The following is a 13,469-nucleotide window of genomic DNA, read 5'->3' as shown; positions in this document are numbered from 1 at the left end:
ATATATATATATATATATATATATATATATATATATATATATATATATGTGTAATAATTGAAAGCGGTATGGGAACCCAGATTTTTTTTACAGTATTTGAAGTCAGATGTGTTTATTTAATCTTATAAACTGCATTGTTAATCTATCATTCCACCATACTAATAAAGTGGAATATATTTCTAACGTGTATTCCATTGTCTTCTGACCTTATTCACGGCACACAGTCCCTTATTTTGAAATTTTAATGTGTTAACAGGTAGACTATGTACTTTGAGTGAAGTAAGCACTTTGAAAATACAACTCAAGATTTTTAGGCTGCTTCCCCGTGATATACTAAGTTTCATTGTAAGTTTCAAGTGAAATATTCGTCGGCATCAATGTAAAGCGAACCACCCTGAATATGCAAGATTTATTTTACAACTGCAAATGTATTTCATTAAATCAAACCACATCTTTGTGAAATAAACTAATCATTATTTAATGTCGTGGAGTGATTTCTTAGTCAATCAAAACAACATCCGTCAGCAACACTGAACACATAATGTTAGTTGCTTTTGCAGCACTATCCTGCGGTTGACGCCTCACAGTTTTTTTTTCTCAATAGTACACGGGGCTCTGGTTGTGATTGACAGTATGCTGGCTCCTCCCATGCGGTCGGGCGGACCACTTTGACGTAGACTTCTGCCTTTCACGTCCAGCTCGGCTGTTCTCCATTTTCTACAGAATTACGAGTAACTGCGAGAGGGAGAAAAAAAGAAGGAAGCACAGTAAAAATGAATGAAGAATATGATGTTATTGTCCTGGGAACTGGACTCACGGTGAGAAAAGAGTAAAACAAAAAGGCAGTTAATCGTGGGTTGCTCGCAAATGAAAAATTCAAGTTATGTTTAAACGTGAAGCGGTAATACCTATCTCCGGCTGGGGCCTGGGCAGAGGCACAGGCACAGGCCTTTATTCTCCTGCTGAGTCCAGCTCCAGCTTCCAGGCTGCAACATGCTATACAGCTCCCGTGGACTCGTTTGTAAACAGTATTGTAAAGGAGTTACACAGTAAACGTTGCTTTTATAACAGACTAAAGGGGTAGCTAACGTTAATTAAATTCGACTGATTCTGCTGGCAGCAGGCAGGGACGAGGCAATATTATTATTGAACTCGTGCACAGTAACTGAAATGTTTGCTTTATTAATTTTGTTGCATGCACTTTTAAACAAGAAAAGATGTGTACGAATTTAAATCAACATATACTGAAATGCAAACAAGAAATAAATCGGTTTTTGTGTTTCTTTGCTTGCTGCTGCTAGATAGGCCGGGTTTTGGGTGGTGGCAGGATTTGTTTCGTATTTACTTTCAGACAATATATAGCATTGTGTACTGTACAGTATAGCCAGTGTTAAAAAAACAAACAAAAAAAAAACAGGTCTAACGCTAAACACAGCTGATGCTAACAATTATCACGGCTTCATAAGTTGTCATTGTATTTTTTTTTCACATTCAGATAATTTTATGCACAGTGTGTATTTCTCTTATATACTTGTAAAACGCCACATCACGTACCAGTAATCCTAATAAACCGAATACTGCAGTAAAATTAGTGAAAGCAACATGAATTAAAGGACACTCCTATAACACACATGCTTTTTATAATGTATTTGAACAATCGTTAACTTCTGTATCAATTTATGTTTACTGAATACAGCACATCAATCATAAATGTAACATAGTTTTATGCAGTACATACAGTACACATTTAATACAGGGACCTTTTTTTAAGGGCCAGAAAAATGGCTAGTATTTCCATTTAAATATTCATGTTGAATTTAACAGTATTCAGGAGTTGATGTGATCAAACTATGCCAGCATACACAAAACTCGATTTTTTACAGCACTGGGGAATTGGAATGATTTGATCAGTGGTTTATGCAATCTAGGTATCTTCCCAACTACTGTAAAATGCCCCCCCACCTAAAAAAAAAAAAAATCCATCTGTGGCTTGTCCCAGCGGGTAATAGCTCCATCACATCAACCTAAAGCTGTTTTATTTTTAAAATGGTTATGGAAATAGTGCAATGTATCTAACGTGTATGACTGGCCAGTTATGTAAGGGTATGATTGAGCTGTGAAACCAAACCACCCACTAGTTTAAGACCAAAGGGTTTGTGGAGTTCAAGTGTGCCGTAGATTATCACAAAGACAGGCACTGTCTGTTGTTACCTTGAGTCATCTGGGATGAACATATTTTTTTCATGCTAGAATATTCTTTCAAAATTTAAACATATTTGAAACATTCTCTAATTTTGCAATAGTTGGTAAAGTATATTTTGTACATCAAGTAATAAACAAATAAATAAATAATCTAGAAGTAAACCTCATTGAATTACCTACTACTATTACTTACTGGAAATGTCTTATGTACATAGTAGTTGTTTTAGGTTATTTTATAGTTGCCCACCAAAATTACAAGGCAGCATTTTAAGGAATACAACTATGCTTACAAAAAAATTGAATATTGCTTTCCTATTGAAAGACAAATGCAGAAGCTGAGCTCTTTGTCCACTTGGGGCTGCTGCATTTTAATGGTTAATGAAGACATCTCCCTTGTCCATCTGCCATTGTTTGTGACTGATGATCATCAGGCTTGAGGTTAGCATAATCATGGCAATTGTGCACTTTTCACTTAAAATGGTTTTGACATGTACTGACAAAGGGATTTTGGTTTTGCTCTTTAAGGATCTCATGTATCTAGCCAGAATTAGTTGCTTTGGTTTTATTCTTTTTTTTTGGTTGGGTCCATGATTTACCACATGAAACTAAGAACGGTCTGACTCATGCACTTTGCACCCAGTGTAATCCAAGAAAGATAAATATTAACAGGCTGGTAAAAATCTTGGTTCAGACACTTTAAGTTAAAGGTGTAATCCTGTTCTGGATCTGAATTCAGTTACATACACCACACGGAGCATCACCAATGCAAATTTTGAGATTAATAAAAAAAAAAAAAAAAAAAAGTGGTTTATTTATTTAGTTGTAAAACACATTTCTTGAAATCAAAAAGATTAATTGTTGAAAAAGGATGGTTCTGAAAATCCTGGCAGGAGTGTACTCATTCACGTGACGTTAGCTGTGCGGTTCAACACTTAATTTTAGTAGGATCAACTTGAATCTGAAGGTTTTTTTTTTTTTTTTTTTTTTTTTTTTTGTAAATTCAGTCCAAATAATTAATGTTTGTCAACAGTCTTTTAAGTTTAAAAAAAAAATCTTATTTGATTGCCTTCCCATAGGAATGCATCCTCTCAGGTATAATGTCTGTGAATGGAAAAAAGGTGCTGCACATGGACCGCAACTCTTACTATGGAGGTGACAGTGCATCCATCACACCCTTGGAAGATGTAAGTACTGATGATGCTGTGCTTCAACTCTGGCTGCCAACAGTTCAACCAGGAAACCAGGACGTCATGGCTTTCCACTATGTTGCTGCTTTCTTTCTGTTAAATGCCTAGAAATGGGTAAAACTTATTTTAGAAACTGAAAACCAGCAATGACATGGTTTGAAGAGAAGTTATTTTGATACCTGCACCACGTTTCCTAGTGATTTATGGGTTAGGGTTAGTTAATTATTGACTGGTCATTTGAATATAACTACCAAAACCTGCAACAAGTAGTAATAAATTGTTCTAACAATTACTTTGTTCTTCTGTGCTTTTAAGAATTTACACAGGCAACTAAACATGGAAAAATAATTGCATGATACAACTTGGTGAAAAAAAGGAACTGAAACAAAATGATTTTTTTTTTTTTTCTTTGCTAGTTCTACAAAAGATTCAACATCCCTGGTACCCCACCAGAATCCATGGGAAAGGGAAGAGACTGGAATGTGGATCTTGTCCCCAAGTTCCTTATGGCTAATGGTGAGGACAGTTGTTAAAACTTGTTTGCAACTTTATAACAGGAAACCATCTGTGTGCATTGGGACCAAAAAAATGGTAACCTCAGAAGCCATCTAGGCATGATGATAAAGAAAATTGCATTACAGCAATACCAATGCTGCTTCCAAATCGTACACTCACTCGTCAAGATTCCAAGCAGTCTTGTTCAGTATTTTATACACTTCAGTGTAAACTGTAGTGATGATTATTTACTTTAGGGAGTGTAATGTGTGATCACTGTCTGCTATTTACATTTAGGGCGTTCCTTAATTTGTCAAATAAACCCCTAAAATGTCTTAGGGCTGTGTGTTTGTTTTCCTAGCTGAATGTTGTGTATATTGTCATTGATATTATATCGGAGAAAAACGTCTTGGAACTTGCATACCAAATCTGTTAAAGTTCACTATTTTAATATAGAGGTAGTATTCTTATAATCTGTTCTCATTAAATTAGACAAATGTTTTGGTGATAAGTCTGGATAGAACCGCTTGTCTAAACTATTTAAGTTCGTTTTTATTTTGAAACAGTAGAGAGCAGTACATGAATGCAGCATTCCTCTTACTCTCCTGTTCCCAACTCGGTGTCATTTTTCATATTCAAAGAAGAAATTATCAGTTTAACCCTGAGGCTTGTACTAAAGTGTCGATCAGCTGATCCAGAACTGTGTTGGGTATGTTTTCAGTGCAAATGGTACAGATCTGGATTTGGAGATGATGTACTAGGTAATAGGGATGCAAGCTGTTACACATGAGCATATCCATCTGCATAATTCACACTTCCTGTTGTAGCACACTGTAAGATGGGTTCATAGCCAAAACATGTTACTTTTGATTTCCATATAATTTGTAATACTACCAGTCTGGGTTAAGAATTCCAAAATCTTTGTTCCAGGTCAGCTTGTAAAGATGCTGCTCTTTACTGAAGTGACCCGTTACCTTGACTTCAAGGTGATTGAGGGAAGCTTTGTGTACAAGGGAGGGAAAATTTATAAAGTCCCATCCACTGAAACAGAGGCCTTGGCATCCAGTAAGTATGCATTACACTTCTTCGTGGTTTATAGTAGCCCAATAACCCTCTCGATACATACATTTACACCAACATATGGAGACAAACTATTTTATTAGGAACGTTCTCAAAACAACAGAAGCTGTGTAAAAGTGAGTTTTGCCACTGTATTGTGTTGAACATGTACAATTTGGTCAAATAAATACCATGATCATTACATTGGTAAAATCAAACAAAGTATTGTTTAGTTTTCCTTCTATTAATTTCATTAGCCCACACACTATACTATATTTAGTGATTCAGTAACTGGGCTTGCTTTTCTTTAAATTAGTTTCCTTGAGCTGGAAGTGTTGTTTATACATTGACCTATTAGCATGACAATTAATTTCTCCTAGGTTTAATGGGGTTATTTGAGAAGCGACGATTCAGAAAATTTTTAGTTTTTGTTGCCAACTTTGACGTGAACGATCCCAAAACCTTGGAAGGTGTTGACCCTCACAAGTCAACCATGCGTGATGTGTACAAGAAATTCGACCTGGGCCAGGATGTAATTGACTTTACAGGTCATGCACTTGCTCTTTACAGGACTGATGAGTGAGTATTTCATTTTTGCCACCACCAAACTAACCAATCACATCACCATAGATTTTAGTTGACTACATTTAGTAATGTTACTCATTGTGAATGTATTTTATCATCTTTTGACAAATAAAATAACATGGATCATGCATTATTTTCTGCTTTTGAAAATAAAATAAAAAAAGTTTGAGAAGCCTGTTGCTAATGGGTGTTTTCTTATGTTTTATTGCCTACAGTTACTTGGACCAACCATGCCTAGAGTCTATCAACAGGATTAAGCTTTACAGTGAGTCTCTGGCTAGATATGGAAAAAGCCCTTACCTTTACCCTCTGTATGGTCTTGGAGAGTTGCCACAGGGATTTGCAAGGTAAGACTAGTTGTAATATATACATCTAAATTTAAAAAGACTCAAGGAGCCGTACCCCTATTCCTAGACTTGTACTTTACTAATATTAACTTTTTCTCTCTTGTAGATTAAGTGCTATTTATGGAGGTACCTACATGCTGAACAAACCCATTGAGGAAATTGTTATGGAGAATGGAAAAGTGGTTGGAGTAAAATCTGAAGGCGAGGTAAATTGCTTAATTCAGCATAAAAATTGTGGTTGCAGGATTATGTATGTCTTGATTTGTCAAATATGGTTACAAAATATGGAGACAATCCATTCCCACCGTTTTATATTATTTTTTTAAAATATATCTAAAGCTTGCATGTACAGTGTAGTATTCCTTGTACCTGTTTAACCCCAGATACATTGACCCTTTGCAGTCCATTTATTCAGTGGCTGTCAGACTGGTCTGGTCCAATTAATTTTTGTGAATAAAATAGCATTTCAGACCACATGCTGTTCAAATTGAAATAGTGACTTTATTTGCTTAAAACAAGTAACAAAGAAGTGCAAGTCCAAAGGGTACCCTATACAAAGATATATATATAGATATAGATAGATAAATAAATAATCAGCGAAGTTTGAGTTTTTGCTTGATTTATGTTACCTTTCGAATAATCAGACAGGTACAAAACTTTACAAATCAATTACACACTACTACAAACAGAAAGAAAAAGAATATGAACTAAAAACTATTTTTCATCAATGTTATAACTGTTTACACCAGGCAAGGTTTGCAAACAAAAAAGGCATTTACTGACAGAAATTATCTGTATGTGTCCATGGAATGGTATCTTTGTAACCCTGGCTGCCTTGAGCATGTTTTGCAGAACCATACAGTCTCTCTACTCCCCCCTTTTGTCTTTGTCACTGCACACTTTGGTGCACTTCGATTCATTTTTGGAAATGAAGTGTGGCTTTCCATTCAGCCTTTCTTCTATGTCTGTTGATGATGGATGGCCACGTTTTCTTGAGCTAGGGTTGCACATATCTCCCACTAGTTGTATCAGTAAGGCTGTAATGAAGGTTTTATGACGAACAGGTAGTTGTCCTGATTCCACCTACATCAAATTGAACATGATAGCACTGTTAAGAACATAAGAACATAAGAAAGTTTACAAACGAGAGGAGGCCATTCGGCCCATCTTGCTCGTTTGGTTGTTAGTAGCTTATTGATCCCAAAATCTCATCAAGCAGCTTCTTGAAGGATCCCAGGGTGTCAGCTTCAACAACATTACTGGGGAGTTGATTCCAGACCCTCACAATTCTCTGTGTAAAAAAGTGTCTCCTATTTTCTGTTCTGAATGCCCCTTTTTCTAAACTCCATTTGTGACCCCTGGTCCTTGTTTCTTTTTTCAGGCTGAAAAAGTCCCTTGGGTCGACACTGTCAATACCTTTTAGAATTTTGAATGCTTGAATTAGGTCGCCACGTAGTCGTCTTTGTTCAAGACTGAACAGATTCAATTCTTTTAGCCTGTCTGCATATGACATGCCTTTTAAGCCCGGGATAATTCTGGGCGCTCTTCTTTGCACTCTTTCTAGAGCAGCAATATCTTTTTTATAGCGAGGTGACCAGAACTGAACACAATATTCAAGATGAGGTCTTACTAGTGCATTGTACAGTTTTAACATTACTTCCCTTGATTTCAATTCAACACTTTTCACAATGTATCCGAGCATCTTGTTAGCCTTTTTTATAGCTTCCCCACATTGTCTAGATGAAGACATTTCTGAGTCAACAAAAACTCCTAGGTCTTTTTCATAGATTCCTTCTCCAATTTCAATATCTCCCATATAATATTTATAATGTACATTTTTATTTCCTGCGTGCAGTACCTTACACTTTTCTCTATTAAATGTCATTTGCCATGTGTCTGCCCAGTTCTGAATCTTGTCTAGATCATTTTGAATGACCTTTGCTGCTGCAACAGTGTTTGCCACTCCTCCTACTTTTGTGTCGTCTGCAAATTTAACAAGTTTGCTTACTATACCAGAATCTAAATCATTAATGTAGATTAGGAATAGCAGAGGACCTAATACTGATCCCTGTGGTACACCGCTGGTTACCACACTCCATTCTGAGGTTTTTCCTCTAATCAGTACTTTCTGTTTTCTACATGTTAACCACTCCCTAATCCATGTACATGTGTTTCCTTGAATCCCAACTGCGTTCAGTTTGAGAATTAATCTTTTGTGCGGGACTTTGTCAAAAGCTTTCTGGAAATCTAAATAAACCATGTCATATGCTTTGCAATTATCCATTATGGATGTTGCATCCTCAAAAAAATCAAGCAAGTTAGTTAGGCGGTTTGTAAATTACTTCTTTCATTTCTTTGAGTACTACTGGGAGGATCTCATCCGGCCCAGGGAGGATCTCATCCGGCCCAGGGAGGATCTCATCCGGCCCAGGGAGCAGTTGCTACTTCCAGCAGCCAAAAGAACATCTTCCTCCACTTCTTCAGAGACTTTCTTGTGAAAGCATAGCTGGCACAGTAGTGATCCGCCCGGTCCACTGCACCCATCTTGCTGGTGTAATTACAGATAACTGAAGGCTTGTTCAGCTGTTCAATTGCTCCTCTCTTGATAGTGCGCTGTACCTTCTCACAGTCACTGCCATGGAAGGTACTCATCATGAGCACTAGTCTTTTGTCCTTCCATCCTAGCACCATGACCTTGTTGTCCTTGCAGAATGAGACTGTCGTTTTTTTTTTTTTTTTTTAGTCTGAGCCCTTACTTCACTGGTACTGGCAATCCACTTCTGTTGGCCATTACTGTTCCAGTAAGGTGGATTTTTATTTTTAGCAGTTACGTGGCCAGGTTGTAACCTGTGTAAAATTTGTCTGTAAACAAATGAAAGCTATGTCCATTTGTTGTCTGCAGCAATGTTTCACACAGGTGAAGAACAATTCTTGATGAAAATGGCATATCATGTCTCAACAGGGAGTCTGTTGTTGGACTACCAAAGTAAGGAACAATAGCAGAAACATAACCAGTTTCACAGTCAGCTAAAACAAACACACGCATCCCCCACTTGATAGGCTTCTGAGGATTATAGCCCTTGAAGATAATCCTTCCTTTGAAGCCAACAGTGCTCTCATCAATGCAACTGTCTCTACCTGAGATAAATAGGTCATGGCATTTTGTGTCTATGTAGCTGACCACATTCCTGACTTTTTGTCTTCTGCTAACAAAAGCAGCCTGAGGCACCTGGGTGGGGGGAAGGCAAAGATGTAGCATCCAAAAGATCTGCAAGAAACGTGATCTCTTGAATACATCTTTGAAAAACTGCATTCTGTCGGCCCATTCCTCTGAGAAATATTCTTTTATGTCCGTTTTTACATTCAGTCCCATATTTTGCAGAACACTAAAAAATGCCTTCATCTCTGGTAACGTAACAGGTTTCCAGGAGTTCCAAATAGAATTATGACACAGCGGTCCTGTTAGTTTTACATTCGCATATCTGTTGGTTTCATTTACAATTTCAGTGAACAAAGCGTTTGCGAAAAAAAGTTGAAAAAACTCCAGTGCAGTCCTTAAGGTAGTACTCCCTTGATATCTCTTATTTACCACAGTAAATGGGAGTTTTGTGAAAGCATCTGCACTCACCGATGCGCGTCTGGTTTGTGGTCGCTTTCCTCAGATTCCTCAGATTCCTCAGAGTCTTCGGTAAGAGAAATTATTTACTTCCTCGTCACTAGATTGGTCCAGACTACTTTCGTCTGTACTTTCTGCCTCATCCATGTGAAACCTCTGACAGTGACATAATCGCACCGGGATGCGAATCAAACCAAATGGCCACTAGAAAAGGTGGTCTCAGTTCATTTGAAAGCAAACTCGGTACGTTTGCGACATTGCTTCCCCAAAACTTTTTGCATTGCGAAAGCAAATGCATTCGGGTTCACTTGGAAATGAACTGCTCCAAACAGCGAACCAAACTGTAGAAGTGCAAACATGTTTTCACTCAAACACGTTTCACAGACTACTTGGAAAGTGTCTTGTCGAGGGATGACTTGGAGTACTGCTGAAACAAAAGCTTTGCTTGAAGTATGGGCTGATGTATACATCCAGGAACAACTAGAAACAACATACAAAAACACAAAATATTTTTGCTGTGTTTTGCGAGCGCTTAAAAAGCACCAAATAATGCCCAGGATAAGCAAGAGCACAGCACAAACAGTACCTGTATTCTGCATGATGGAAAATGTTTTTCTACAGAGAACTGAGCGCGTTTGTAAAGGTGCAGTGTGAAACCAGTAGAATTCTGGTCCGCGTGTAGCAGCAAGTGGACTAAACAAACAAACTTGAAATCATTTACAAATAAATTCATGTTAGATTGAATTTTCCTGGTCTGAATCGAATCGAACCGAACCTAAACTGGAAAAAATTATTTTGTTTGCAAGTGAACTAGGTGTGAAAGTGCCCTCAGTTGTGAAGGTACAAACTAGAGTTAAAGTTGATCTTTTTGATGTACGTCTTTTGACAGGTTGCCCGCTGTAAGCAGCTGATCTGTGATCCAAGCTATGTGTCTGACCGTGTGACAAAAGCAGGACAGGTGATCAGAGTTATCTGTATCATGAGCCATCCAATCAAGAACACAAGTGATGCCAACTCGTGCCAGATCATCATTCCACAGAACCAAGTAAACAGGAAATCTGGTAGGTTGCTCTGTGTGTCACCATAAAGCAAGTTGTAGCCTTCAATTGCAGAGGTTTGAACTCTATTGGTTTCATTTGGTAAGTAGGTTTTTGTGTTAGTCTTTCATGCTGTTACTGATAGGCACATTATATATGTTTTTCTGGAAATTGTCTGTTTTCAATAATGAGGTTGTGGAGGCTTTTGGTATGTGCAGGAGCTGTCATTTTATCAACTCATCTGTCTATATAGTGGGGACTGAACACTGTTTTAAGCAGCAATACGTAGGAAATATTCCAAGCAAAGAATGTATTTAGGTATAGTTAGCAACATTTTGTAGCATATTGATCTGAATCTAAGTGTTTGATTTCCTAACAGTTTGTCATTTTTTATTATGTTTTTTTTTGTCTCTATAGATATCTATGTCTGCATGATTTCCTATGCACACAATGTAGCAGCACAGGGAAAATATATTGCCATTGTCAGCACTACAGTGGAAACCAATGACCCAGAGAAAGAGATCAAACCTGCTTTGGACCTTCTTGAGCCAGTTGAACAGAAGTATGTGTTTTGTTTTTTTAAATGATAGGTAAAGTTTCATTCTGCACTTGGATGGGACCAACTTAGTGGAATTTTAAACTCACAGTATGTAACTGTAATCTATAGCATATATCTTGAATATTAAAGCACATTTTTAATGCAGTCTCAAATTTTGTTTCTAGGTTCGTCAGCATCAGCGACCAGTTTGCTCCTACTGACTTAGGAACAGAGAGCCAGGTTAGTGTGGGGGTCTCTTTTTCCACCTGTAAAATTGTTGGTCAGGATGGTTTACTTTGTTAGTTTGTGGCAAAAATAGTTCATTAACATTTCGACAAGATTCTACACTTATGTTGAACAACAATTCCAGAGTGCAATCTTAATTTCTGTGAATGTATACATTGTGCACCAAACTGCTCAAGATGGCATGGTTTTATTACTGTATGAATGTAGTGTTGCCTTTTGCCTGGAAAGTCAGATGTTATGTTTCGGGAGACGTTCTCTCCTAAAATATATTTTTAACAAATTGAATTACAGTAGTCACAGGTACTGTAGAGTTATGTAATAATCTGAAGTATAAAGCACATTTTAAAAGTGAATAAATGTCAGCTGCAATATTTTGGGGTCCTTTTTTTAATTAAGCATATTGATTTCTCAGGCACAACTTAATTCTAGGAATTTAAGTACTTTGTAGCAAAACGAATGCAGTCCATTTCGAAGTCCATTTCTATTATTTAAACACTCTTTATAGCTTTCACTTGGTTGGTTCTACAGGCATTTTTACCTTTTTTTGTATTTCTCAAATTCGTACTTGTTTTAACAGATCTTTATTTCCCGTGCTTATGATGCTACAACTCATTTTGAGACCACTTGTGATGACATCAAAGACATCTACAAGAGGATGATGGGCACAGAGTTTGACTTCGAAGAAATGAAGCGCAAGAAGAGTGACATCTTTGGTGATACGGAGCAGTAAAATTAAAATAAAAAATCACTCCCAATATATCAAAAGACCATTACATAAATATATTGGCTGATTTCAACATTACAATTACATGGCATCATGTTGCCATTAAGGAAGTTAATGAACACTGCATACATTTGTATTGTGGGGCCTGCTTTTTATAATCACAGCTTTGCACTGATTATAGGTTAAAGCCCATCATCTTTTTTTTGACCATCACGTATACATTTGTTTGACAAATTGGGGGGGGGGGGGGGGGGGGGGGGGGGGGGGGCTGTCCAAATATGCCAAACTTATCAGATGTTGATTTAATATACATGTGGTAATTTAAGTATTAAGTTTAAAAAAAAAAAATTAAAACAGAAGTCCTGTTCAAAACTTGAATGATACCATTTCCATGTGTAGGTAAGTGTTAACAGAGGATAACAGTAGGAGGGTGGAAGTAAATTATTACTTTACTGTTTGGTAACTGAGTAAAGCATTTGAGGGGCAAAGCTATGTATTGAAAATAGGCTGCCAAATTACTATCTAATTTAAGAAAAATAGATAAATACATTATTGGACAGTATCTCCTCTAGCCTCTGAATCCTTTTTCTTAATTGTTGGTCTGTTAGAGGTGCTGTATCCTGATCTATTGTAGCCAAATAAGTATACAAATTAAAGTGCAGGACACAGCATTATACTTAAACTGAATTTTAAACTCTTCGCAGCATTTGGTAAACATTGTACCCAAGGGTCATTTTCTTTTCTTTTTAAACAAATAAAACAAAAAAAAAAGCAGGCAAGCTGTGACTGTATTCTATGTATACTTAACTAATTTGAATGGACCAAACTGCAATGCAGTATTGATATGACAGCCTTGTATAGTATTGACAAATTTACAAACGATGCTTCTAAGGCACAAAATGATTTCTGTACTGCAAAGTAAAGTTACATTTCTGAAAAGTCAAGCTGTTTTTTTTTTAATTTTTGTTTGTCTGTTTTCTTTGTTGTCTGGTTGAGATTTTTTTCCCTTTACTATAGTAAGACAGACCATATAATAAATATACAGACTGACTGGAGTTGAAGCATATAATGATAAACTGTTTCCCCTGAAGGCTGAAGTGAGGCTGTGGATTAAAAAGGCCAGAGTCACATGCAGTATATTCTCACTATATTGCGAAAACTCATTCAATATCTGTTTTTTAAACGGTTTTAACAAAAACACACCTACACCATTACCTTTTGCCTTACATTAGGTAATCTTCCAGGTTTTAATTTTTTTTTTCTTTTTATAAGATTAGTTTTTTATTTTAAACTTGCTTATAAATCAACAAGTGATGATACAATTAAAAGTATTTTTTTATTGTATGCTTAACAATTGGGTCAGAATTCTGTCATGTCATAACTATGTATGAACTTATCTGAACAGTAATAGATAGATACATGGATGAAATATA

At 36.7% G+C, this 13,469-nt stretch overlaps 1 protein-coding gene across 1 annotated transcript; it reads left to right on the top strand.

Annotated features, from left to right (window-relative positions):
* Positions 1–663: 663 nt before the first annotated feature.
* Positions 664–12,288, top strand: LOC121318247 (rab GDP dissociation inhibitor beta-like). The gene is made up of 11 exons (XM_041254708.1): positions 664–818; positions 3,279–3,386; positions 3,806–3,905; positions 4,815–4,949; positions 5,324–5,522; positions 5,744–5,875; positions 5,982–6,081; positions 10,381–10,552; positions 10,946–11,090; positions 11,252–11,306; positions 11,890–12,288. The coding sequence occupies exons 1-11, from the start codon at positions 774–776 to the stop codon at positions 12,040–12,042; spliced, it is 1,344 nt and encodes a 447-aa protein (XP_041110642.1). The 5' UTR covers positions 664–773; the 3' UTR covers positions 12,043–12,288.
* Positions 12,289–13,469: the final 1,181 nt, after the last annotated feature.

Source organism: Polyodon spathula, chromosome 7 (assembly GCF_017654505.1).
Source record: "Polyodon spathula isolate WHYD16114869_AA chromosome 7, ASM1765450v1, whole genome shotgun sequence".
Lineage (NCBI taxonomy): Eukaryota > Metazoa > Chordata > Actinopteri > Acipenseriformes > Polyodontidae > Polyodon > Polyodon spathula.
The sequence above is the reverse complement of the archived record's forward strand: the minus strand, read 5'-3'. Positions and strand labels throughout refer to the sequence as shown.